Here is a 25,756-nt window from a genome sequence, read left to right on the forward strand (position 1 = left end):
CAAGTCAGGACTTAGAAAGATTTATCTGTGCCACATCTTATAGGTCATAAAATTCTTGTTCAATAATCCTTAAGTATTATCAATCAGTGCTTAATCTAACCTTGGTCTTATCCTGAGATTTAATTGCAAGAATATGTTTTTCCACAGATAATTCAAATAATTATCCTTTATTAAGGAGAAAAATCGGGGGCAGCTAGGTGGCGCAGTGGATAGAGCACCAGCCCTGGAGTCAGGAGGACCTGAGTTCAAATCCGGCCTCACTTAGCACTTACTAGCTGTGTGACCCTGGGCAAGTCACTTAACCCCAATTGCCTCACTTAAAAAAAAAAAAAAGGAGAAAAAGTGGGGTAGCTAGGTGGTGCAGTGGATAAAGCACCAGCCCTGGATTCAGGAGGACCTGAGTTCAAATCAGACCTCAGACACTTGACATTTACTAGCTGTGTGACCCTGGGCAAGTCACTTAACCCTCATTGTCTCACCCCCTAAAAAAAGAGAGAGAAAGAAAGAGAGAGAAAGTAATATTGCTAAGTACTAAAACCATATGTTTTTACATTGTATATACAAGAGAAGTAGTTGGTGTACTTTGTAAGGATATCTTTCTAAAACAGCCTGAATTCATAAATTAGATTCAGCTTCTTCCCCACACTGGCATATGACTCTAGGGGCCATTACTAGTCCTCCTGACTTTTGTCTTGCCACTGCACTTCAGTGATTCTGGAGGAGAAAATGAGGCTGATGAATTTGCACAACTCTGCCTCACTTAAATCAAATCCGTGAGCAAGTCAAGACATCACCCTCCTGATATCATTGGTTCTCTCTGAAAACAAAGAACGAATAACAACAATAATATGACTCTAAGGCCTCGGATGAGTTTGATATAAAAATTTCCTCGTATAATATTTTTCTTTTTTTATCTTAATAGTATTTTCTTTTTTCCCCAGTTATGTATAAAGATGGTTTTCAACATTTGTTTTTATAAGATTTCTGGTTCCAAATTTTTCTCCCTCCCTCCCATCTTTCCCCTCTTCCCAAGACAGAAAGCAATATGATATAGGTTATATATGTACATTCACATTAACCATATTTCCGCAGCATAATATTTTTCTTAAAGAGCTTTTATCTTCAGTGACAAAATATTATATTTGGAATAGCATTTTTTACTTTTTGTTTTTTTGTTTTGGGGAGTTTTTTTTGAAGGGCAATGAGGGTTAAGTGACTTGCCCAGGGTCACACAGCTAGTAAGTGTCAAGTGTCTGAGGCCAGATTTGAATTCAGGTACTCCGGAATCCTGGGCCAGTGCTTTATCCACTGAGCCACCTAGCTGCCCCTGGAATAGCATTTTAACATGAAATTTAATATGATTCTAATGTAAAGGTTTAATATACAGTAGTTTCATCCCAATGTAGGGGCATGCTCTGATCTTACTATTTCTTAACAGGCTGCTATATCTTCCCTCTGGGATTCCAGGGGATAATGATGGGTTGGGGTGTCTCTTCTCCACTACATTGGTTTGAACCCTCAACCAGCTGTGTTCACCTGTTGTCAGATGCCAGTAACAAGCACTCTGGTTTCATTTAACCACTTAACATCAGTAACAAAGAGATATTTACTTTGAAAACATCATGAAAAAAACATACGAACTATTTTCCCCCAATGCCTCAGGTCTCATTCTCCCCTATACCACCTATCTGGGAAGGGAGTGGAGTGGGGTGACATTAATAGACTCAAAACTTATCTCAATTCCTACATAGCACTGTCCCACCGAATTCATGTCCAGAAGCTTCATGACTATTAAATGAATAGGACCTACTAAAATTCTAGCTCTTTCAAGTCAGGCTTTGTGAACTTGTAATATGGAAAGAAATGGCAAACCACTGCAATATTTTTGTCAACAAAATCCCAAATGGGGTCACAAAGAGTCAGACACGACTGGAAAATGACCAATCAATGATAACAAAACCAAAATAACCAAAGCTTCTTTATTCCTTTTCTGTGTTACTTTACATTGCCCCGAAGATGTAGTGAAAAGGAATATCTTCTTATTAATCTGAGTCTGAGGTTGAACAATTTGGAGTTTGAGGTACCTTTATAGGATGCCTTATAGCTTTAGTTTAGTACAACAAGCATTGATTAAGTGCCTACTAAATGAAAGGCCATGTGCTCAGTGCTGAGGGAATGAAAATGGAAAATGACACAGTCCTTGCCAACTAAAAGCTTAAAATGTAATCCACAAATAAGTATTACACAATAGAATGAGATGGGGCAAAAAAAAAAAGACTAAAGAAGTAATATGAAAATTAAAGGGGGAAGAATTTGTAAATTGTTTTCCTTCTAAGCCATTGATTAAGTCAAGAAAGGAGCTGGTTGAGTAAACAAATTAGCAATGGGGTTGGGGGGAGGGAAGGGGAGAATAGGGAGAGACTTCAAATAGTTAAATTCTGAGCAAATTTCAACAATTGAGAGTAGGAACAGTTCAAAGATGGGATCCAAAAGAATTGGAAGAACAAGTCACCCATGAGAAAATCAATTTGTGGGGGGTGGGGTGGGGGAACAGGGTTTCTCACCATCATGCTCTATTATTGTTTTGGAGCAGAACTCCTCAACCAGTAGGAAATGCTGTATCCAGCAGACAACAGACACACACCCCTGAGAGCTACAAATACAAAGAAGCAGACACCTGAGGGAGAAAGTAGCTAAGACCAGGAGGAGAGAAGAGAGTGGAACTGTGGAGAGACTGTGGGAATCCAGCTGATTGATCTATTCAGGGAACCCCTCTCTGGAACTCTGTGTAGAAATTAGTTATTTCAATTTCCCAAAGGCATGACTAATTTGGTCAGGCAAACTCAGTTCCCTTCTTGACTCAAACAGAAAAGTATTCAACCTCATAAAGGGATCATGGGACCTTGTTAACACATTAAAACCTCCTCATGTAAGTCTGCATTTTGTGGCTACATCAGCTGAGCCAAGGTTGGTGGACTCACATGCCCTCCTCTCTTACCATTTCTTCAGGGATAAGCACAGTCATCATAATCAAACCAAGTTCAATTTTGTTTGTTTTTGTTCTTTCTATTTATATTGTCATAGTCATTGCATCAGCGAGTTTCCTGGTTCTGCTTACTTCACTTTGCATCAGTGCATGTAAATCTTATGCTTTTCTGTATTCTTCATGGTTATTTCTTCATATGGTACATTAATAGTCCATTACATGCATGTACAAACACTTATTTAAGCAATTCATTTGATGGACAGCTGTTTTGTTTCCTGTTCTTCTACAAAAAAGTATGGATATATATATATGTATATGTATGTATATGTATATGTATGTATGTGTATGTATGTATGTATGTGTGTATGTATGTATGTGTGTATATAACACCTTTATTTCTATCCCTGGTCTCCTTTATGTAGCTGTCTTGAAATGGGATCACTGGATATAAGAGTATAGGCATATTCAGTCACTTTCTTAGCTTAATTCCAAATTGCCTTTCCATAATTGTTTGACCACTTCTACATCAATCATCTAGAGAAAAAGATAAGCATTTATTAAGCAGGGAGGCTAACTTTTTAATAAATAATAATAAAATTGGAAGATGACAATCCAGAACTAGGATGACAGCCGTGTGATTGGAGAGAAAGATATAGATATGAGATGGGAGGGGGGTTACAATTGAGGTGACTGGGCAGTGTATTGGTTGTGAGGAGTCAGGGAGAGGGACAAGTGACAGATGACCTCACAACTTTGAGCCTGGGTGGGTGAGAAGATGTGAGCATTATGAACAAAAACGGAATTTGGAAGGAGGGGAAAGATGATTTCAGTTCAAAGTTTGTTGTTGTGTAAGGTAGTGGCAGGATTTCCAGATGGAGAAAACTAGAGATGTGGGACTCTAGCTTAGTTATACTTACCATGTGTCTTTCTGTTGCCCTTTGAATATTTTTTTTCAGGGCAATGAGGGTTAAGTGACTTGCCCAGGGTCACACAGCTAGTAAGTGTCAAGTGTCTGAGGCTGGATTTGAACTCAAGTCCTCCTGAATCCAGGGCCAGTGCTTTATCCACTGAATAATTTTTATACTTCTGAGATTATATTATATAAGTTTTCAACCATATAACATTACTGGTATTCATTTTAAAGAAGGGGGATAAAATTGAAAAACTTGAAATAGCAAATGATGAGGGGTGCCCAAATAAATAATTCAGAGCCATAAATGTTATAGGAATTTTGAGGGGAGAGCAATCAATGGATGAAGGAGTAGTTTCTTTTTTTTGCAGGGCAATGGGGTTTAAGTGACTTGCCCAGGGTCACACAGCTAGTAAGTGTCTGAGGCTGGGTTTGAACTCAGGTCCTCCTTAATCCAAGGCTAGTGCCTTATCCATTGCACCACCTAGCTGCCCCTGAAGGAGTAGTTTCTTAAAACTATAAGTAGGATCTCTTTTAAATTGAATCATAAGTATTCAGTTACTTACCTTCTTAGCTCAGAGACACTTTTTCTTAATCTCTTTTAGAAATTTCTTTTGATACATTTTGTTTCAACATGGCACACATACACTTCCAAACAAACCATCCAAAAAGTACATTTCCACAAAAACTATTAAGCAAAACCACTTAATGTAGTGATTGTGACTGACAATACACAACACTTTCTACCTAAAGCTGGACTTCACCCCTGACTGCCACAGTGGACAGAAGCAGGACTTTTTGGAGATAGGTTATTCTTTCTCTAGGCACAACTATACCTGAATTTGTACTTCTGCACACTCAGTTGATCTGTATCTGTACTATTTTTTTTTTGTGTCCCTCATCTACTTCATCCCCTCCAGGTTAAAGGCTTTCTTTCTATTGATGGTTCTGTTCTGCATTACCTCATACAAGTTCTCCCATATTTCTCTGAAATCTCCATATTGGTCATTGCTCATGGCCTTTCTGGTGTTCTGAATTTACTGGGCTATTTCCAGGGTTGGAGAAGTAATGAGACTCTCCCACTAATTCCCCAACATTTAGTAACAGAGGCTTTCTAAATGAATAACAATGGTGATGTAGTAAACATTACTCCTGTCACCAAAAGATGAAAGCAAAACTCAATGTATAACTCATATGTTCAAGTAGAGTTCATTGAAGGAAATGTACTATTTTAGGTGATGAATTACATCTGGTCAGATCTCAGGTAAACTGTGCATGTAGGAAGTGTGAAAGTTGTCAAGGCCCCCTTGAATATTTCCAGTGAAGGCCATGCTTCTTCAAGTTTGTTTCTCCTGATCTTCTATCTGCCTTCTGGATAACAATGCAAGTACCAGTACCAGTTCCAGGGTTGGTCAGAGGATAAGTCTTGAGGAATAATGTGATTCAATAGCAGATTATTCCTGCTTATGTAGTTAAAAAGTTTCTCTTCCTATAGTACTCCTAAGATCCCTGTTAGGTGTTCTTGAACATGCTGGAATGTTAATTGGTTAGGGTATGTGAGACTAGCTGGGGGATAGTCTTTTCTTTACTCATTATCTTTCCCTCTAAACCTTCTCTGAATAACCCTCACCCCATTGGTGCAGAGGAGAACACCATCCTTCACATCCCTTAGGTTCCTAATCTAGATGTTATATCCTTAATTCCTCACAGTCTCTCACCCATTATTATTGAGGTCATTATACATTGATCAAAGCTAATTGGTTAGCATCATTCAATTCCACTGGTTGACATAATTTGAAGGTGGTCTACATTAAAACGAACTCTACAGATGACATCAGGGAAAAGTAAGCAAAAGACCCTTACTCAAGTTGCTTAAGGTCAAGTCTATTATCTAGGTGTGGTTTGACCCCATCAGTCCTTCACTGAGCTAAACAAATGAATCTATCTCCATTTCTTTTCTTCCCTTGGGTTTGTCCCAGATCAAGGAGAACTAGACTTTCTGGAGTAGGGGGAAGAAAGGACTGAGAAACTGATCTCTGGGTCCCTCCAAGAAATTCAATATTAATAATAATTTTCTCACAGTAACATCTCTCTCTCTTTTTTTTGGTGAGGCAATTGGAGTTAAGTGACTTGCCCAGCTAGTAAGTGTTAAGTGTCTGAGGTCGGATTTGAACTCAGGTACTCCTGAATCCAGGGCCGGTACTCTATCCACTGCACCATCTAGCTGCCCCAACAGTAACATCTCTTGAAAATGCCCCTTTGTTTCTTCTGATACAGCTACCACTGCAGTATAGGCCCTCATCACCTATGTCTGGACTATTGCAATATCCTGTTAATGGGTCTGCCTGCTTGAAGTCTTTCTCTACTCCACTCCATCCTCCATTGAGTCCATGTCCTTTTCCCCATTAGGTAGTAAGCTTCTTGAGGCAGGGGCTGTCTTTTGTCTCTTTTTTTGTATCCCTAGAGCTCAGCACAATTCCTGGCACATAATAGGTGTTTTTCTCTCTCTCTGTATGTGTGTGTGTGTGTGTGTGTGTATGTCTCCCCTATTTGATTGTGAACCTCTTGAAGACAGGAATTATCTTTTGCCTCTTTTTGTATCACCAGCACTTATCACAGTGCCTAATGTTTATTGATTGATTGACAAAATCTTGACCTTGGCACATATTCAAGAAACACAGTAGCTTTAACTGTTAGCACCTATTGTCTAGGAGTTTTATGATGAGCTAGTTCTTACAACTAAAAATGACATATAGTTAATGACATTGGAAGGTTTCAGGATGTATGTATGATTGGATACCAATAAATACCCCAAGAATGACATTGAGAGAGGATACTCTTTGAGTAGGAATGGAGGCGGGTAGAAGAAGTAGAAACCTTTTGCAGAAGTTAGGAGCAAGAAAAACAATCTGTTGAATTTTTAGCAGACTTCTGCAACTCTACTTCTTAGAAAACTATTAACTCAGTTTGAAAGCAAAAAGGATTGCAATAGGAACATTGCTAGGAATGCTTTAGTAAAGGGACATCAAAAGGCATACATTATTTTGTAATGTATACAATTATACCCATTCTTAAGGAATCTCTGAGTTGAAAGGATCCTCAAAAGTCAGAGAGACTCACAGAAACTTGGGGTACACAGTACTTTCCCCACAAATTCTAGGTGTTTCCAGGATGAACTGGGAGAGACTTCAGAGATTATGTAGCCCCAAACTTCCTCTTCTTTAGCTCTTTTATTACTTTTGTCACACCCTGTAAATAAATTACCAAAGAGTCATAGAAGTTATGCAATGGCTGGTAACTGTGAAAAATACCAAAGAGCTCCCAGAAGTGATACCCCAAATATTAACTCTGAAAAACAAAACAAAATTTAAAGAAAGGCAGAGAGCTACCAGTGGTTATTAGCAAAAAACATTCTTTATTCTGTTGGAGGAAGGAAACTAGACTGGCATTAGAGGGTCTGCTTTGATACTGAGGAGACCCACTACAGTGAGGCTGAGCCTTAATATATATACTAGTGGCTACACAGTGAGCTGTAGCCTTGACAATGAGAGGTGACAGCAACAATCAGATGTCTTATTCCTACCAGGGCTTCATGACCCAAACATAGTTCCTGCAGGTGCTTGTCTGAGCTCAGGGACCACCTGGGCCTAGTGTGAAACAATTCTGGGATTTTACTGCAGCAAAGTTAAACCAGAGGGTGAGCAAAAAGGATTATTGTTATGCCAAGCTGAGGGCACAGCTTGATTGCTGGGCCTTAGCTCTGGAAAACAGGGTGTCTTCTGATAGTAAAAAGAGAGGAGGTAGAAAAAGGGGGTTGTAGTCTTGGCATGGGGATCCTGACACTTTTTTTAATGAACAATCCTTAATTTTTCTCCCTTCCATCTTACCACCAACTAGGAAAAAATAAAAACAAAACCCTTATAACAAATATGTGTATTCAAGTAAAAATCTCACATTGGTCATGTCCAAAAATATACGGCTCATTTTCCATCATCTCTCTGTCAGGAGGTGGCCCTAATTCTTTATCACTGGTCCTCTGGAATCATAATTAGTCATTACATTGATTAGAGATCTTAAGTCTTTGAAAGTTGTTTCTTTTTTTAAAATTATATACATTGTTCTTGGTTCTGTTCATTCTGAATCAGTTTATACAACTCTTCCCAAGTTTCTCTGAAACCAAACCTTTCATCATTTTTTTTCAATCTTAATAGTATTTTATTTTTTTCCAGTTAGATGTAAAGATAGTTTTCAAGATTTGTTTTTATAAGATTTTGAGGTCTAAATTTTTCTCCCCCCCCCTTCCCTCCTCCCAACAGGAGGCTGTTGCCAAGATCAAATAAAATGTAAGTAAAGTGTTTTTCGAAGCTTAAAATGCCATATAAATGCAAGCTACTATACTTTGAAGAGTTAATTGTACTGAATGCAATGAATGTGTAGCTAAAAGTCATGCATAAATCAAATCACCTTTTAAAAAATGCAAATGATGAACTGCTCTATTTTTGGATCTAATGCAAGAGAACGTTATCGATGCGTTCTGAGCTCCTTTGTTAGACCTGATCAGAAAAGCACTTCTTGGGATAGGCAATGGCTTAATGGGGTCTCAAAGGAAATAGTTTCCCTAGTGCTGCCTTGGGTCCTCACCCGATCCCGCCCTCTCAGGCTTCTACGCTGCCACTATTGGTCAATAGGCTCCGGCCCCTCGCTTCTCCGCCTATCCCTTCCTCTCTTGAGCTGTCACTCTTCGGGGTCGAGCTCTGTACCCGACCGACCGGAAGCTAATTGAGAAACAAGATGGCTGCACCGGTCGCTGGTGTTGGACGCCTGGAGGAGGAGGCGCTGCGGCGGAAGGAGAGGCTCAAGGCGCTTAGAGAAAAGACCGGGCGCAAGGTGAGAGGGGGAGACAGAAAGGCGGGATGGTCGGCATGAGGCCGCCGCAGGGAGAGAGGTGTGGACGGAGCGGGCTAACGTCCCGGAGCGCGTGCCGGGACAGATCTGGCCTGCAGGACTCTCGATAGGCGCATGCGCGTGGAGCTTGGGTCTCTACCCCGAAGCCCCCTTTGCACGAGTGTCTGAGGTTCCAGACGTGGCCCCCCCTGCCTCCGCCAGGAGAAGCCGATGAGAGGCAAGCGAGCGTGTCAGCGAAGAGATTCTCTTTCCTTCCCCTCCTCAAAAGTCAAACTGAGGCGTGGGGAGGGGGAGATGAGACAAGACGAGATGGAAGTTGCCTTTCAAGCTTCCCCAGGGGTCGTTTCTCCTCCGTGGGGAAGGGAGAGTGGGTGTCTCTACTCCGTGCCCTTGTCAACCTTAAAGAGTGAAAGGAATCTGAATAACTTGGAAGATGATCTGAGGAAGTTAGGCAGAGTGATGTAATGGGAAGAGCACTGGATTTAAAGTCAGAAGACAGGGTTCTGTATCCCCTCTTTCCTGTTTCCCAGTGTCTGTCTTCTCTTTGGCCTTCACTACTTCTTCTTTGTCCCTGTCTGTCAGATGAAGTTGGATTAAAGTCCTTTTCTTGTACTAGTTGCCCAGGATGAAAGGGGTGAAAACTTAGGGTCTTTTTCTCAAATTCCAACCTTGTGTTTGGTGTTGGATATACAAAGATGCTACAGCTGCGTCTTTGCCGAAAAAAAGGTTGCAGTCTAGCAAGAGGATGAGACGTACACGGATCAGTATGCTACAAAGATTGGGAATCAGGAAACCCTGGTTCCACTTTGGACTCTGCCACAGGTTACTTCTGGAGAAGGAAATGGCAAACCACTCCAGTGACTTTGCCAAGAAAACCCCAAATAGGGTCACAGAGTCGGAGGTGACTGGAAAAATGACTGAACTGACAAATTACTTCCTTGCTTTGAGGATCAGTTTCCTCAACTGTAAAATGAGGGGGTTGGACTATATGATCTAAAGTTCCTTCTGACTTTAAGGGTCTATGAGTCTATAGATCTAAACCATATGTGCATGTGTAGTATATGCAAGTAACATACCATGGAAAGGTTAATTAACAGAGGAACAGCTTTCCTGTTCCATCTGCCCTACAAGGCCTGTCTTTTCCTACCATTATGTTCTTGATTATTCTTGATACTATTTTGTATACATAACTAACCATACCATATACATGCTATTAGACTATAAGCTCTTTTTTGTTGTTGTTTTTACAACAAGGATGAAACAATCTTACCAAAATTTATCCCCAAGAGTCTCTTTGAGAAGTTAGAGGTGAAGAGGGAGAACTGAGAGGAAGTAAGATAGGAATGATATACTTACTCTGCTCCTGTCAAACTTGCCTATTCACAGTAGTCTAATTTCACCCCTGGGTTGAACTTCTCCCCCTCCACAGACATCTCATTTCTTCTATTTGAAAGGTAGATTAGAGTCTCTTGCTTTGGCTCTCTTCATATACTATTAGGCACTTTAACATTTCCTAACTTGTATTACAGGTATTTGTATATTCTTATCCCTGTGGTAGATTGTAAACTCCTTGAGGGTAGAGGCTGTATCATTTAATCTTTGTATCAACAGTGTCTAGTTGCTTACCTAGTATAAAGATATTTATTATTTGTTGAATTCCTAACTTGATGGCTGTTGATGGGAGATACTATCAGATTTAAAAGCAGTCAAAGTTGTTGGTCATGATGGTAGACAGTTACTGATGATAGGATATCACAATTCCTGAGTGGGGCCAGAGTACAGTAAAATTGTAGGTCAAGAGAGTTGAGGGGGTAAAGGAACTGGGAGTCCATGGTAATTGAGTGTGTATGTTGAAATCCCCAAGAACAAGGGCATGGGGAAGGGTGTGAACAAGGCATTGAACTTCTTGACATATAAAGTGAGCCAGCAGCTGGTAAGATGATGCAGCAAAAGTCTGGATAGAAAGATCTGGAGCCTGTGAGCCCCTTTGCAGTGGGAGGGTAGTAAATGTTAGAATGCTACTAAGCAGTCCTAGGCAGTCTCTTTTGAGACTGAGAGGTAGTGAAATGTAGCGCATAGTGTGCTGAACCTGGAGTCAAGTAGACCCACAAAGTCTGAGGTTCAACATTGCCTCTGATGCACTCTGTGAACATAGGTGATTGACTTTACCTGTGTGAGCTTCATATTCTCTTCTGTAAAATGGAGAGGTTGGACTAGATGATTTTTAAAGTCCCTTCTAGCTATTAATCAATGATCTATTATTCTTACTATTTTTTACTGTCTTTGATAGTGTTAAATGCAAATAATTATAGTCATTATGGCTTGGAGAATCTTAACTGCACAGAGGATGAAGAAATGGAAGAGGAATGGATTGAATCTCACTCAAAACAAGAGACATTGATGAAGGATATTGACAGGGAGAATCAAAGTGTAGACCATTTTTTTCCCCAACCCATTGTGTTAGTAAGCATGAGAGAAGGTGGGCCTCGGTATAGGAGAGTATATGAGGGTTGAGAATGAGAATGAGCTATTATTGAGTAGTGAGTGGGAGTTGAAGAAATGGGGTCACTGAGTATATAGGGATGTCTCTTTCTAGGTGGTTGTCTATGGAAAAAATGAAAGTTGTAGGACATAGCTTGAAAAGATGGGCAAGGTGTTTTGTTTTGTTTTGTTTGGGGAGAGCAAGGGATCTTTTTAGAAGGCTGGGGAGGTACTAGTAGATAAGGAGAGATTTGAGGTGAGAGACATCTGAGGAGTCAAATTCCTGAAGGAAGGGCAGCAAGGGCCCAAGTAAGGGGTGGGGGTAGATTGGAAAAGACTGGTGCAAAGGAGGAGGTAATGGGGAATGAAGAGGGTTTTTGAAGTTTAGAATAGGGGAACAGAGGGAGCAAATGATGAATAACCTCAATTGTTGCAGTTAAGTAGATGGTAAGAACCTCTGTTGGGATGGAAGAGGGTGATCTAGCAGTCTTGGGAAGACAAGTTATGAAGGGTCATTATGGAAAGTAATAGAGAATGTCAGTCAAGGAAGAATAAATTTTGGCTATACTTAAAGGAAAGTTAACAGTAGAATGGACATTCCAGAAGGCATAATAGAAGAGGGAGCCAGAGCAGGATAGGGATTTGGGAGTGGTAGGGCTAAGGTGAATGGGGGTCAGGGAATAGGGACATGGAGGGACTTTGAATTTCTTTTTTTTTTTTTTTTTTAGTGAGGCAATTGGGGTTAAGTGACTTGCCCAGGGTCACATAGCTAGTAAGTGTTAAGTATCTGAGGGACTTTGAATTTCAAAGGATTAGGAGAGGAGAAATTTCAATTTCTATAAAATAGGGAAGAAACATTTGATTGAGACCACTACCTTCAAGGGGCCTGTGATAGCTAGGGTAAAGTTGGTCTGTTGTCCCTCAAAGCCCAGAGAAGAAAGAAGATACAGTTGGGTGTCATGGTTAGATGATTAGGTCCCCAGGGGCCAGCCTGACAGAACTCACAATCAATTCCCAGTTCTCTTTGCCTTCTTCCAAGATGTGTGGGGAGGGAGAGAGGGATGACGTTCAATTAGAAGGTAATCTGCACCTGGGGGGCTTGGCTCCTGGCACCTATTCCCTGATCTAGTGTCTGAGTCCCTATAATCAGACTTTATCTCTGTCTTCAAGGAGCCAGTAAGTTAAATTGTGTGAAGACATTTTAGGATTTCGAGTAGAAAGGGACCTTCCTGATTATTTAGTTCAACCCTCTCTTAAAGATCAGGAATCTGAAGCCGAGAAAAGTAAGGTGCCTGTACCATGGTCATAGAGCTGGTGAGTTCAGCTGGAATTTCAGGCCAGGGCCTCTCACTCCACATCCGCTGCATGAAAATTCAAATAATGAAAGGATTTAAGTAGTAGTTTAAGACAGTATTAACTGCAGCATGTAGTGGATGGAGCACTTTGGAGTCAGGAAAACCTGCTAGCTATGTGAGCCTAGGACTGTCCCTTACCTTTTGGGATTACCTTCTAAGGCAGCTTCCTCGCCAGTAGTTCTTTTGCTGAGGAAGTTACAGGTTTTCCGTCTGTATATTTCAAAGGAACATTAGAAGAGGTAGAACAAAATAGTGCTTGATTAATTTTTAAAACTTTTTTCATTTCATTTCTTTAATTTTTTATTACTTTTTTGTTTTTATGATTAATTGTTAAATGAATTATGTAGATGGTTGGTATAAGAGTTCAGAGGAGGGAAAAATCTACCATGTATTTTTTTAAATCGTTGTTTGGATATATGCTAAGCTTTGGCCGGCCAATGGAAAGGTGTTCTTCTTCTTCTTTTTAAAAATTATTTATTTATTTTTTGTGGGGCAATGAGGGTTAAGTGACTTGCCCAGGGTCACACAGCTAGTAAGTATCAAGTGTCTGAGGCTGGATTTGAACTCAGGTCCTCCTGAATCCAGGGCCAGTGCTCTGTCCACTGCGCCACCTAGCTGCCCCGAAAAGGTCTTCTAATTCAATCAAGTAGTAATCAGCAAACATTTATTAAGCTCCTACCATGAGTAAGGCACTGTAGATATAGAAAATGAAGCAATTTATACTGTCAGGGGGTTTAGTGAATTCTGCGGGAGAGACTTGTCCATATTCAAGCATAAACAGAACAAATGCACAATAAGTACAGTTTGGTTAAGGTGAGTGGGCACTAATTTTTAGGGGGAATCAGGAAAGACATTACAGGAATCAGTGCTTGGGCAGAATATTGAAAGAAGAGAGATTCTGTGATGCAGAGGTGAAAACTAAGTGGTCTCCAGGTGTGGAGGATGGGCAGGTGTGAGGCATGGTCCGTTCAGAGGCACTGAGACAGAAGGGGGAGAGCTGAGTTTGAGTTTAGTTTGGCTGGATATTAGAACTGAGGCCAAGTTCTATCCACATCATGAAGGGTTTAAAAACCAAACAGAGGAATTTTATCTTTGAAGGAGTAGGGAGCCATTGCATTTTGTTCAGGGAAATGTAAATCTGCTTTTTATGCAAAGTCTTTGGCAGCTGTGTGGAGAATAGATTGGAGTAGGGGGAGACTTAAGACTGAAAGAACAATTATGAGGTTAACAATTATGTAATCTTAAAGAGAGGTGAGTAATACAGCAGCTGGCATAATAGGGGCTTAATAAATGTTTATTAATTGATTGAGGTAAGTCTGAGCTAAGGTGGTCTTTCTCCTTATATTTCTTTATGCCTTTATTATTTTTTTCTGTCCTTTAAATTTAAGTTTTGCCAATGAGCAAAATCCACCTCTCTTCCTCTTCCCCTCCGACTGAAAAAGAAAGAAAAAATTCTCCCAATATGCATAGTCAAATGAAACATTCCCAAATGGACTGTGTCCCAAAATATATGGTTTACTCTGCATCTTGAGTTCATTCCTTCTATTAGGATGTAGGTAGCATGTTTTATCATGAGACTTCTGAAATTGAGGTTGGTTATTGCATTGAGTTCTTAATTCTTTCACAGGTATTTGTCTCTGTGGTGTAGTTACTGTGTGAATTGTTGACCTGATTCATTTCACTTCACTCCACATCAGTTTACACATGTTTTCCCAGTTTTTCCTCTGAAACTATCCTTTTCATCTTTTCTTATGAGCCAATAATAGTATCTCATCATATTCATGTACCTTAATTTGTTTTTCCTTTCTCCAGTTGATAAGCACCCCTTTAGTTTCCAATTCTCTGCTGTAAATATTTTTGTGCATGTGGGTCCTTTTCCTCCTTCTTCGATCTCTTTGGGATAGAAATACAGTAGTGGTTATCACTTGGCCAAAGAGTATTCACAGTTTAATAACTTTGGGGACATACTTCCACATTGCTTTCCAGAATGGTTGGACCACTTTACCATTACACAGCTCCACCAGCAGTGCATTAATCAATGTGCCTATTTTCCCACAGCCACTCTGACAGTTGTTATTTTCCTTTTTTGTAAACCCGGCATGATGGCGGTGAATTGTTTTAATTTTAATTTCTCTAATTATTATTCATTTGGTGCATTTTTTCATATGGCTATTGATAGCCTGGATTTCTTCCTCTGAAAACTGTCTGTTTGTACCCTTTGATCAATTATCAATTGAGTAATGACCGTTATTCTTAGAAATTTGAATCAGTTCTTTATATATCTTGGAAATGAGGCCTCTGTTCCAGAAACTTGTGAAATGAGGGGATTGGACTTGATGATCATAAAGGACCCTTGTTCTAAATACAGTCAATTCTCTTATAATGAGACATATGAATTTCCCCAAGTCACTGGCGCTATGCAAAATCAAGCAAAAAACCACACAGGGCTTATGGGGAAAATGGGTTTAGGGACACAGTGTTCAAAAATATCAATGTCAAATTCAAAAAAGATTTAAAATGGGAGCACAGTTTTATACATGTTACATAGGTAAGAAACACATAAGTACTACAATAAATAGTGGAGATGTCCTGGGCCTCAGACTGTATCCTGATTCTGGCAAAGTTCTCTTGTAAGTTTGGTAGGTGACAAGTTGGGCCAAGGGCCAGGGGCCATGTTGGGAAGTACCTAGTACTAGCTCTTCTCCACCCAAAGCTCCAACTGCACCAGAAGATATACAGTAAATATGGCCCTTTACTCGGACAAAGTTTGCTTGAGGAAGTGGTTATGGTAGATCTGACTGTATGATCTTCTCAAAGTGAAGTCAGCAGTATAGCCTGAGAAAGATGTCCATTCATTAACTTCCTAACATTAAAGACCAGGCAGGCCAGGTGGTGTTTAAATGAACAAATTTGTTGGTTTGCATGTTGACCTTAATTGTATTTTTGCTCTGACAAGTCATCGTTTCTGATTTGTGTTTCATTTAAAAAATATCTCCTTCTCCTTGTTCTCCTGTGAGCTTCACCAAGATCCATGTGCAATTCCAGATTAAAAAAATACATGGTTGACCTTTTGTGCCTTTATGTTGTATGAGCTCTTTTTCACTGAGAGAGTATTAGAGCTGGCATCATGTCTCTAGGTAATCATGGAGGATAACCTTGAGACATTCACTGTCTTTACCAGTTCCTGGCTATAAAATGATGTTACCTGCAGGTGACTTAAGTGGAAGGATCACTACACTGCTTCATTGTGAGCTGGAGAGTCTTACCTGCAGTTAGAGAGGAAAAGAACAATTAGTATTTCTTTTCTCCTGCTATTTCCCTTATTTCCTCAAATTGGGAAAAGTTAGTAGTAGAAATAAAATTATACTTTATGAGTAAGGACCCCTTAGGAAGGCAGCGTGGTAGAATGGAAAAGCATACTGTCTCTGAGGTCAGAGGACCTGGGTTCAAATCCTGCCACTGATATTTGCTGTCTGTGTGAACATGGGTAAGTCATTTAACCTGGCCGAGGTTCCTTCCAGCTATATGTGATCTTATGAAGGCTTCAAATCTTAAATCACTTAATCTTACTGAACCTCAGTTTCTTAGTCTGTTAAATGGGGGTAATCATTCTTAGATTCCCTACCTCATAAGGTTGTTGTGGGGAAGACAGTTTGTAAACCTTAAGTTGTTATAAAAATGTGAATGTTATTAATCCTTCTACTACTTTGATACCTCTATGATCTCATTAGTGTGGCTACTTGCCCCACTGGTGCCCCATTCATTGTTTGTTTTTGTTTTTGGTGAGGCATCTGGGGCTAAGTGACTTGCCCAGGGTCACACAGCTAGTAAGTATCAAGTGTCTGAGGCTGGATTTGAACTCTGGTCCTCCTGAATCCAGGGCCAGTACTCTATCCACTGCACCACCTAGCTGCCCCTCCCCATTCAGTTTTTTATGTCTTTCTGTATAGCTTCCATAGAGGATCTGACCAAGGTGCTGGAATACTTTCTCTGATTTTTTGTTTTGTTTTGTTTGTTTCTTTGTTGGATACTGTTAGCCCTGTTACATGATTTAGCATGCCTCTTATTCTAGTCATCCCTGTTCTTGACAATGTCTATTGTATTTTGGAAAGTCAGCTTATACTGTGTGTCTTTTAGTTGGCTGTGGGGTCATCAGCAAATGTTAATAATAGTGATTGGGCTGTGTGTGTGTGTGTGTGTGTGTGTGTGTGTGTGTGTGTGTGTGTGTGTGTGTGTATGTATCTTACAGTTTAGGGATTTGCCTATACTGTTGTAGTCCTTGCCATTTGGGACAAATATTGTCAGGCCGTTATTGTCATGTCATGATTTCAACAAGGTTTGATTTCATTTTCAATTAATTCATCCTACATTGTGTTTGATACTCAGCAAAAGTAAAAGACCTAAGTCTTTGGATAAATAGGCTGGGGGAGTCTGTTATTAACTTCTTTCTTTGATGTTTATCAGCCTACCCAGATAGTTATTACTCTGTATTGTGACATATCTACTACAGTCTGCTGCCAGAAATACTAGTCAGAATCTTATGACTAGTGCTTTAGTCTCTTAAACAGTTTATTTGCCTACTTGTTGTGGCTGAAGTTGATTAGTGAGGTTGGAGTTGCTGTCTGACTACAAGGTGGACAAGAAGACTTTTTAAAAGAAAGGATTTGAGTATGTGGGAAGTTAAGACACCCTCTGGGCAGTTGAAAGAACCATTTCTTGGGCATGGAATAGGCTTTGACATTGCTGTATACACATATGTAAAATAGCATTGTAGGCTAAAAATATGGCCTTTTTATTATTTTTCTTCTATTAAAGCCCTGTCTGTCTGGCATCAGAAAACTCTTGGCTATGAGCTCATTTCTGAACAATAAGCACCCGGAAATCACATGGTTTTTCTCTTTCCAATTTAAGAGCTAACTTGTTATTGAAATCATTTGCATTACCTTTGAGGATGCTACTGTTCTTAAAGTAAGAAATTAACTGCCTTGATTGGTGGCAAGATCCTTGTAGGGTGTTTTGGAGTCCCAGGAATTTAAGAATAATTACAGAGTTCCCGGAATGAATTCATTCTTATGTTTGAAAGTATAGTCAATTGTAAGCCTTTAAAAAAAAAATCCATGCCCCCTTTATCCAAGGGTTTATTGTTGTCTCACAAAGCCCTTTTCTTTATAGTCGGAATTTTCTTTTGTTTCTTCTTTATCCTGGAAAAAAATCCCCAGCCCTTATCCCTAAGGATTCTGTGGTGATAATTCCTAGGTATATTTGAATTCACAGCATTTGGCACGCTAGTGTTGGACTTTACTGTGGTGGAGAAAATGTATATGGGAATATATAAACCTCCCATTTTTCTTTTCAACTTTAATTATTTTCTTTTCTTAGGTATTCTCAGTCTTCTTAGATCAAAAGACCTTGTCGGCAAAAAATAAGGCCGGCTTCTTTTTTCTTTTTGTTTTTGCGATTAGCATTTATAGGTTTATCAGAAGAAGAATGTGATGCAGTAAGTGAAAAAAGAAATCTGAAAGTGAAGCTTTTGTGTGAACTGAGACACTGGTTTCATGTTGGCTCAGGCTTCAGTTTGAAATCTTGGTTTAGGCAAATTTTTCTACAGAAAGAGAAAGGAAGAGTTTTTAATTCTGTATAGGTATTCTATTTATCTTAACTCCCACCCTCCCCTTGTCTCTCTAAGCTCTAAGTTTTCTAGCTACTTGGTTTAATTAATCAACAGATATTCATTAAGTATATATTGTTTAATATTTTTCTCAGAGATAAATGAAAATCGAAGAGAGGACATATTGGTGAATCATATTAAAAGTTGGAGTTGGGTTTGCTGCATAGTTTCCAAGGCTAGAAGCCTGTCTTGTGGGACTCTGAGGTGCTGAAACAAGTCAGAAATGCTCATTGGCTGCTGTTGGTGAGAAAAGGTTTATTCTTGTTATTATGGGGAGGAAACTGCTATGCACTGTTAGGTCATATTTCTTCTATCAGAGAGGATACTAGTTTAAGGTGAAACCAAGCACTCTTGTTTGGTAGGTGATTAGCACCTTGGGCTTACTAAATTAATGAATAATTATAAGCTATATACATACACAATTATTATCTCATTTGATCCTTACAACAATCCTGGGAGGTAGGTGCTATTATCTCCATTTTATAGATGAGGAGACTGAGGCAAACAGTTCTACTTGTCCAGGGTCACACAAACTGAGGCAAAATTTGAACTCAGGTCTTCTTCCCTCCATGTCTGATGATGCTTTATATCCTGTATCTGCTGTGCCACCTAGCTAATAGGAATGTACTTCTTGTCTCTGCCTTTCTTTTTCTTGTCTCTGTCTTTCCCTTACTTTAAGGTTCAGTTTATTCACCTTCTTTCCTGAGCTTCATAATTGTTAGTGTTCTCTGTCCCCTTAATTTATATTGTATTTTTCTAGGTGTTTAAATATTCTTTCTATTAGTAGAATATAAGCTCCTTGAAGTCAGGAACTTCTTCAGGCCTTTTATGGCTGGCTTCCTGCTTCATTGCCAATAAACTGACTAGTATAGTTCTGTAGTTTCCTTACTGTGGGTTCAGTATCCTAGAAACCTAACCGCAGTGTAAATATTTTGAGTTTCAAACAACTGAATTACAAAGGATCTTTTGGGAACTGATTTGCAAATTGGGGAGTGCCTGGTCTCTGTCATCTAATACTGTTGTCCTTCAGTCATATCAGTAATGTTGGACTCTACATGACCCCATTTGGGGTTTTCTTGGCAAACTGGAGTGGGTTGCCATTTCCTTCTCCAGCTCATTTAACAGATAAGGAAACTGAGGCAAACAGGATTAAGTGACTTGCCCAGGGTACCAAAGCTAGTAAGTGTCGGAGTCCAGACTTGAATTCAGGAAGATGAGTCTTCCTGACTTTAGATTTGGCAGTCTATCCACTTTGCCATCTAGTCACCTTCTAATATTGTTAGGGTTTTATAAATATTCATTGAAAAGTGTTTCTTCCCAAACTAAATTTTCATCAATGTCAAATAAAAAAGGACCAGAAAAAGTAGGTAGGAATTGGAGTTTCTAGATGAGTCTGATCATATGGTAATTTATTTGGCTATTACATTTTATTCTCTTTTGTTTGTCAAACTTATTTTTCATCTTTCCTAAATTATGAGCAGATGGGGTCAGTATTTGTAACTAGTGAATTCAATTGCAGGTCAGTATAATATACTGTTGTAATTCTTCATAACATATAATGTAAGCTGTACATCTTAGGGGTTTATGAAATAAATATTTTGTGATAAATGGAGGCTTTAAAAAAGTGGTTATGTGAAGTTACAGCCAGCTTCTAAAGAGATTTTAAACATTCATTAAAAATTTTTTTTGAGTTCCAAATTTTCTCCCTCTCTACCCCCCTCTCTAAAAAGTTAAGCATTTTAAATAGGTTCTATATGTGTAGTCATGTAAAACATACAGTTGTTAAGGAGAAGGTGAAATTGGAGCAACCAAGAAATGGACAAATTTATTAAACCTTTGCTAAATCAAATCTTTGTGAGGGATGTAGAATAAGGTTAAAACCTGGTGCCCTTTAGGAGCTTAATGTTGATGTGAGGACATAAGATCATATATAATACAATGATGATTAATCTAAAACTGTCAGATAGAAGAATATAATGATGTCATTTGAGTTTGGCAGATGAGCGAGTCCTGTAGGAGCCCCACGCTCTGAGGGAGGTCACATTGGTTTTTTGGTTAAGGAGGTGGGGGAAGGTGGGCATCTAAAGAGTCATGAGAGTTTAGATAGTGTAGAAGGAATGCTGGCTAGTAGGAACGGTGTTTACAAAGGTCCAGAGATGAGAAATGAGTGCCCGGCATGGTTGGGGGCATCTAGGGTTGTAGTGGGAGACCTAGTTGGGCCAGTTCTGCACATGTTTGGTGAAGTTCCAGTTATGTGTGAGGAACTGTGCTAGGTGCTGAGGCTATAAAGCACAGTCCGATGGAACGATCCTTGTTCTTGAGGAGCTTATAGGGGGAAGGAAGGGAAGGCAGAAAGATACAGTATATACAAACACATTAGTACAAGGAAGTGAGGAAGAGAGCACCAGGAACTGGGGAGATGTGGGAGGGCTCACCAAAAAGCTGTCATTTAAGTTGAACCTTGAAGAAGAAAAGGTTTCTGTGAAGCAGAGATGGACAAAGCATAGGGGATTGTATGTATAAATGCAGGCTGTCACTAGATAAAGGACTGAGTTTGGGAAATGGCTAATAGTCTGGTCTGCCTAGACTGGAGAGTTCAGAAAGAGCAGAAGTACAAAATAGGACAGGAAAGGTAGGTTGGGATGACCTGACATGTCAAACTAAGCACTTTTAGCCTCCAACTGAATGGGAGCCAGGGGAATCACATGGCCATGCATGTGCCTTGGGCAGATATGTGTTGCATAGGTTGGTGAGGGCCTGCACCAGGGTAGTGGAGGAGAGGTGATGTAGCACAGGAGAGAGAGCATGGGACTTAGTTGGTAAAAAGATGAGAGTTTTAGTTTGTGCCCTTCCTTTAGTAGTGTTTGACCTCAGGCAGATTGCTTCTTGTCTTTGGGCCTCTGGGCTGAGGCATCTTGCTGTGGTTATCTAGGGACTTCCAGAAATCTAGCCTAAAGTAAATCAGTAGTATGTTCTAGATTGGCCAGGTGAGGCTCAGCGCTTCCTCAAAGTCATCTGGTTAGTAAGTGTGTCCTAGGATTTTCCCAAGGTCTTCACAGGGTATATCACTCACAAAATCACAGAAAAATAGAATTGGAAGGATTGTTTGAAAGCTCATGTACTGTAAGAGGAGAGAACAGAGAAGTGAAGCAACTTGGCCATGCCCACACCACACTGAATGGCAGTCTGAATTGGAATCCAGATGTGAGATTAAAATTGGATATTAGATCATAAATCTCCCTTACTTAACCTTTCCCTTAATTTATCTCCCAGACTAGTAAATGGAAGAAGCTTCTGGTTTTCTAGTTAGAGCTTTTATTGTATGGTAGTCACAAGGTGATGTTGATTAGAAGGATAGGAAAGTAGAAATACAATACAAATCGTCTTAAGTCTAGGCTTAGTCTATATTCCGTATAAAACTCACCAAAACCCAAGGCCACCTTTGGGGAGAGAGACCAAGTCAAGCGCGTGCTGTTAACCGAGAACCGGGCCGAGTCAAACTCCAGTCAGCGCCTGTCTGTGCAGCGCAACCAGGAGACCAGCGGAGCAGGAAAAAGCCCCACTTCCGTTCTCTCCTTGCCTTTTAAGCTCGCACCCCGGAAGTCGAGTGCTCAGCAGGCAATCTGGCGTGCGTCGAAGGCGGACTGGTGTGCGTAGCTCATGCTGTTGGTCTCCTCCCCAAAAGGGTGGTCCTAAAAAAAACCTGGCGTCTCGCCATTATCTAACCGACTATTAAAACTTTTTACCACATTCCCCCCTTTTGTTCCTCAAGAAACAAAATATTTCCTTGACGGAACAGTAAAAATAATATAATAACTATTGCTAACTAATAATATGTGAACAACAATGAGCATACCAGGCCAGTGCTCTTTTCATTAGAATACACCTATCTCTCCAGTTCTATTCTAGCACCATGATTGATTGGCACTTCACAGTGTCATCTACCCCAGTAACACCAGCTCCCTTCTTCACTGCATCATTAAAGTTCAGTAGGGCATATTTATAAAGGTTGTTGTAACTCTTCAAGAAAAAGCTACTTGTTGACAAGATACTTTTTTTGGAGGGGCATGGCAATGAGGGTTAAGTGACTTGCCCAGGGTCACACAGCTAGTAAGTATCAAGTGTCTGAGGTCATATTTGAACTCAGGTACTCCTGAATCCAGGGCTGGTGCTTTAACCACTGTGCCATCTAGCTGCCCCTAGAACTGTTTTTGTAATGCTACTACCACAACAACATACCTGCCTTATTTGCAGCTGGCTGTACCACCATTCACACTCCTTTCTCTTTCTATCCAGTCACTCTTACTACCAAATGGGAAGAAATGCCATCAGCTCTACTGCTTTCTCAAAAATAAGCAGAAGTGAAATCTCAGTTCTTTTTTTTTTTCTGTGCGAGGCAGTGGGGGTTAAGTGACTTGCCCAGGATCACACATCTAGTAAGTGTCAAGTGTCTGAGGCTGGATTTGAACTCAGGTCCTCCTGAATCCAGGGCCGGTGCTTAATCCACTGTGCCACCTAGCCGCCCCCCTGAAACCTCAGTTCTTAAGATCACTTTAACCATTATAATTTTAGATTCCAGAGAGATATGTTCAAAGGAATTGATGTGAATAAGTATTTTTTTAAACTGACTTCATTATCATGGCAATGGGGAGATGGATTTTCTGTCATGTCACCTAACCTTAGATTTTAACTGATCTCTTTAAATGTGTAGCCTGGGCCTTCCACTTCTCTTATTGTCTTAGTTTGTAGCTGGGTACTGAGTACTTCATGGCAGAAGCATTTGATTAGGCTTTCTTTGTGAAAACAAATGATAAACCCTTTTTACTCACATTGAATGATGTGGATTAGGATATGGGAAGGACAGAAGCAAAGGAGTCAAGTTGGGTTTTAAGCATTGTAGGAGAAAATGATTTGTTTGGGGACCTTTTCATTTTTTCTTGCCTATACACTCTTCAGTATGGCATGGTAGTTATTACTATACAGAATGTTTCAAAAGTCTTAGTGCAGTTTTCAACTTTAATAAGCTTAAAACTGTGCTAAGACTTTTCAGATACCTTCTGTATAAATGTTATGTTTCCATTATTTTTGTTAAAAGATTTTTTTATTACTACCTTTTTTATATCATGTAGATTTTCTTCTTTATTCCACTTTCTTGCCTTTCCACAGAGCCATCACTTATAACAAATAATTTTCAAATGAAAAAAGGAAGAGGAAAAAAATGAGAAAAACTGATGAACACATTGAAAAAATCTGACATTTTATTGGATTTTCATTGTTGCATTGCTGATATTAAAGAAACATATTGGAAGTCAAAGAAGTCTTATTCAAACTAGGTCTTTTCCTTGGTCCTTGGCTTTCATAACAAAGGAGTTGGTGAGATTGATGTTGAATTATTTCCATTGGTTCAGTATTATCTGTTGATACTGAATGTACTAACAAAGTTATTCCTTTTAGTTTCCTCTAGAACCTTTAGTGTGTGGTTATTTTCAGTATTCTTTTCACCATCTACATAGTTCCTATCAATCTAACACCCAGATTTCTTTTTTTCTTTTTCTTTAAGGCTTTTAAAAAAAAATTATTTAGAATTTTCCCCAAGTTACATATAAAAAAACAAATTTTTTCACATTGATTTTTTAAAAACTTTGTGTTCCAAATTTTCTTCCTCCCTCCCTCCCTCCTTAGCCCTCCCTAAGAAATCAAGCAATTCAATATAAGTTATACATGTGCAGTCATGCAAAACATCTCCACATTAGTAAGGTTGTGAAAGAAAACAGACAAAATAACTTTAAAAAGAGGAACTAACAAAAAAAATTACACTTCAGTCTGTATTCAGATATCATCGGTTCTTTCTCTGTAGATGGATTGCATTTTTCATACATCTTTCTGATAGCATCCTGTTCATCATTTCTTTCACAGATTACTATTGCTAACTATATTACCCGCCATCCTATTCCCTCCCCTTGATATTTACTCTATTTTCTATCTTCTTTCACCTTATCCCTCCTCAAAAGTGTTTTGCTTTTAACTGCCCCCTCCCCCAATCTGCCCTCCCTTCCTTCCTCTCCCCCCTTATCCTCTTCCCCTCCCATTTTCCCTCAAGGCAAGATATATTACTATACCCACTTGAGCGCGCATGTTATTCCCTCTTTGAACCAATTCTGATGAGAGTAAGGTTCACTCACTCCCCCACTTGTTCCCCATCTTCCCCTCCATTCCATAAGCTTTTTCTTGTTTCTTTAATGTGAACTACTTTACCCCATTCCACCTCTCCCTTTCCCTTTCTTCCAGTGCATTCCTCTTACCCCATAACTTTATTTTAAAGATGTCATCATGGGGCAGCTAGGTGACACAGTGGACAAGCCACCAGTCCTGGACCCAGGAGGCCCTGAGCCCAAATCTGGTCCCATACATAAGCCACCCCACCTTGCCTGCCCCCCCTCCCCCCAACAAAAAAACAAGATAAAAAATAAATGCTTCACAGATATCATCCTGTTATATTCAATTCACACCTGTCTCCTCTAAGTATATTCCTTTCAGCTGCCCTAATACTGAGAAAGTTCTTAAGATTTAGAAGTATCATCTACCCATGTAGGAATATAAGCAGTTTAACCTTTTAAATAAAAGTATTTTATTATTTTCCAGTTACATGTAAAGATAGCTTTCAGCATTTGTTTACATAAGATTTCCAATTTCAAATTTTTCTCCCTCCCTCCCCCCTCCCTCAGACAGCAGGCAATCCGATATAGGTTATAAATACACACACACACACACACACACACACACACATACACACAGTTTAACCTTTTAACATCCCTCATAATTTCTCACTTCAGTGAGAGCACTATACAGGGTATCCCCAAAGTCTTAGTACAGGTTTAAGCTTTACCTGTATAATGATTTTATTTATGTGGAAATTAGAGATGAGGAAACTTCTTAGACAGGAACCTGCTCTTTAACTTTTGGTCATAGAATTGCCTTTGCGGGCTTTGAGAGGTTAAGAGACTTGTTCTGAGCAGTAGCCAAGACTTGAATTTGGATCTGCCTGACCCTTAGATTAGTTCTGTAATTGTTAAGCCATACTTTCTCCCATTTAAAAAAAATTAACATAGTGGGATCTTATGTTTTCTGCATCTTTCAATTTAATCATGTGACTGTAAAGATGTGTTTTGTTGTAGAATGTTGTTTATAAAAGCCTTCCTGTTCCCTTCTCATGCTTTCATCCAAGATGCCTTTGATGCACGTATAGGCAACTTGGAAAATGATTCCTGAATGCCATCAAACTTGTATTGACTCCTGTTCAAGCTTCCTCTATGTTCTTGGTCTGTTGCACCTGTTCTTTTTTTACTTTTGTTAGTGCCATTTCTGTTTTCTTCAACAGCATATTGGGCACATGAGTGTTGGAGCTCAAATATGGCTGTTTACTACCCCATCTCATTTGTCTCTATAGAGAA

General features: G+C 39.6%; 1 protein-coding gene across 1 annotated transcript in view; it reads left to right on the top strand.

Moving 5' to 3' along the window:
• Positions 1-8,664: 8,664 nt before the first annotated feature.
• CCDC12 (coiled-coil domain containing 12) overlaps positions 8,665-25,756 on the top strand; it is a 73,969-nt gene continuing 56,877 nt past the window's right edge. Inside the window, exon 1 of the mRNA XM_043977958.1 lies at positions 8,665-8,783. Within this exon, the coding sequence (XP_043833893.1) occupies positions 8,688-8,783 (96 nt within the window). The 5' untranslated portion in view covers positions 8,665-8,687. The remainder of the gene's footprint in view (positions 8,784-25,756) is intronic.

The sequence above is a fragment of the Dromiciops gliroides genome, chromosome 1, assembly GCF_019393635.1.
Source record: "Dromiciops gliroides isolate mDroGli1 chromosome 1, mDroGli1.pri, whole genome shotgun sequence".
Taxonomy (NCBI): Eukaryota; Metazoa; Chordata; class Mammalia; order Microbiotheria; family Microbiotheriidae; genus Dromiciops; species Dromiciops gliroides.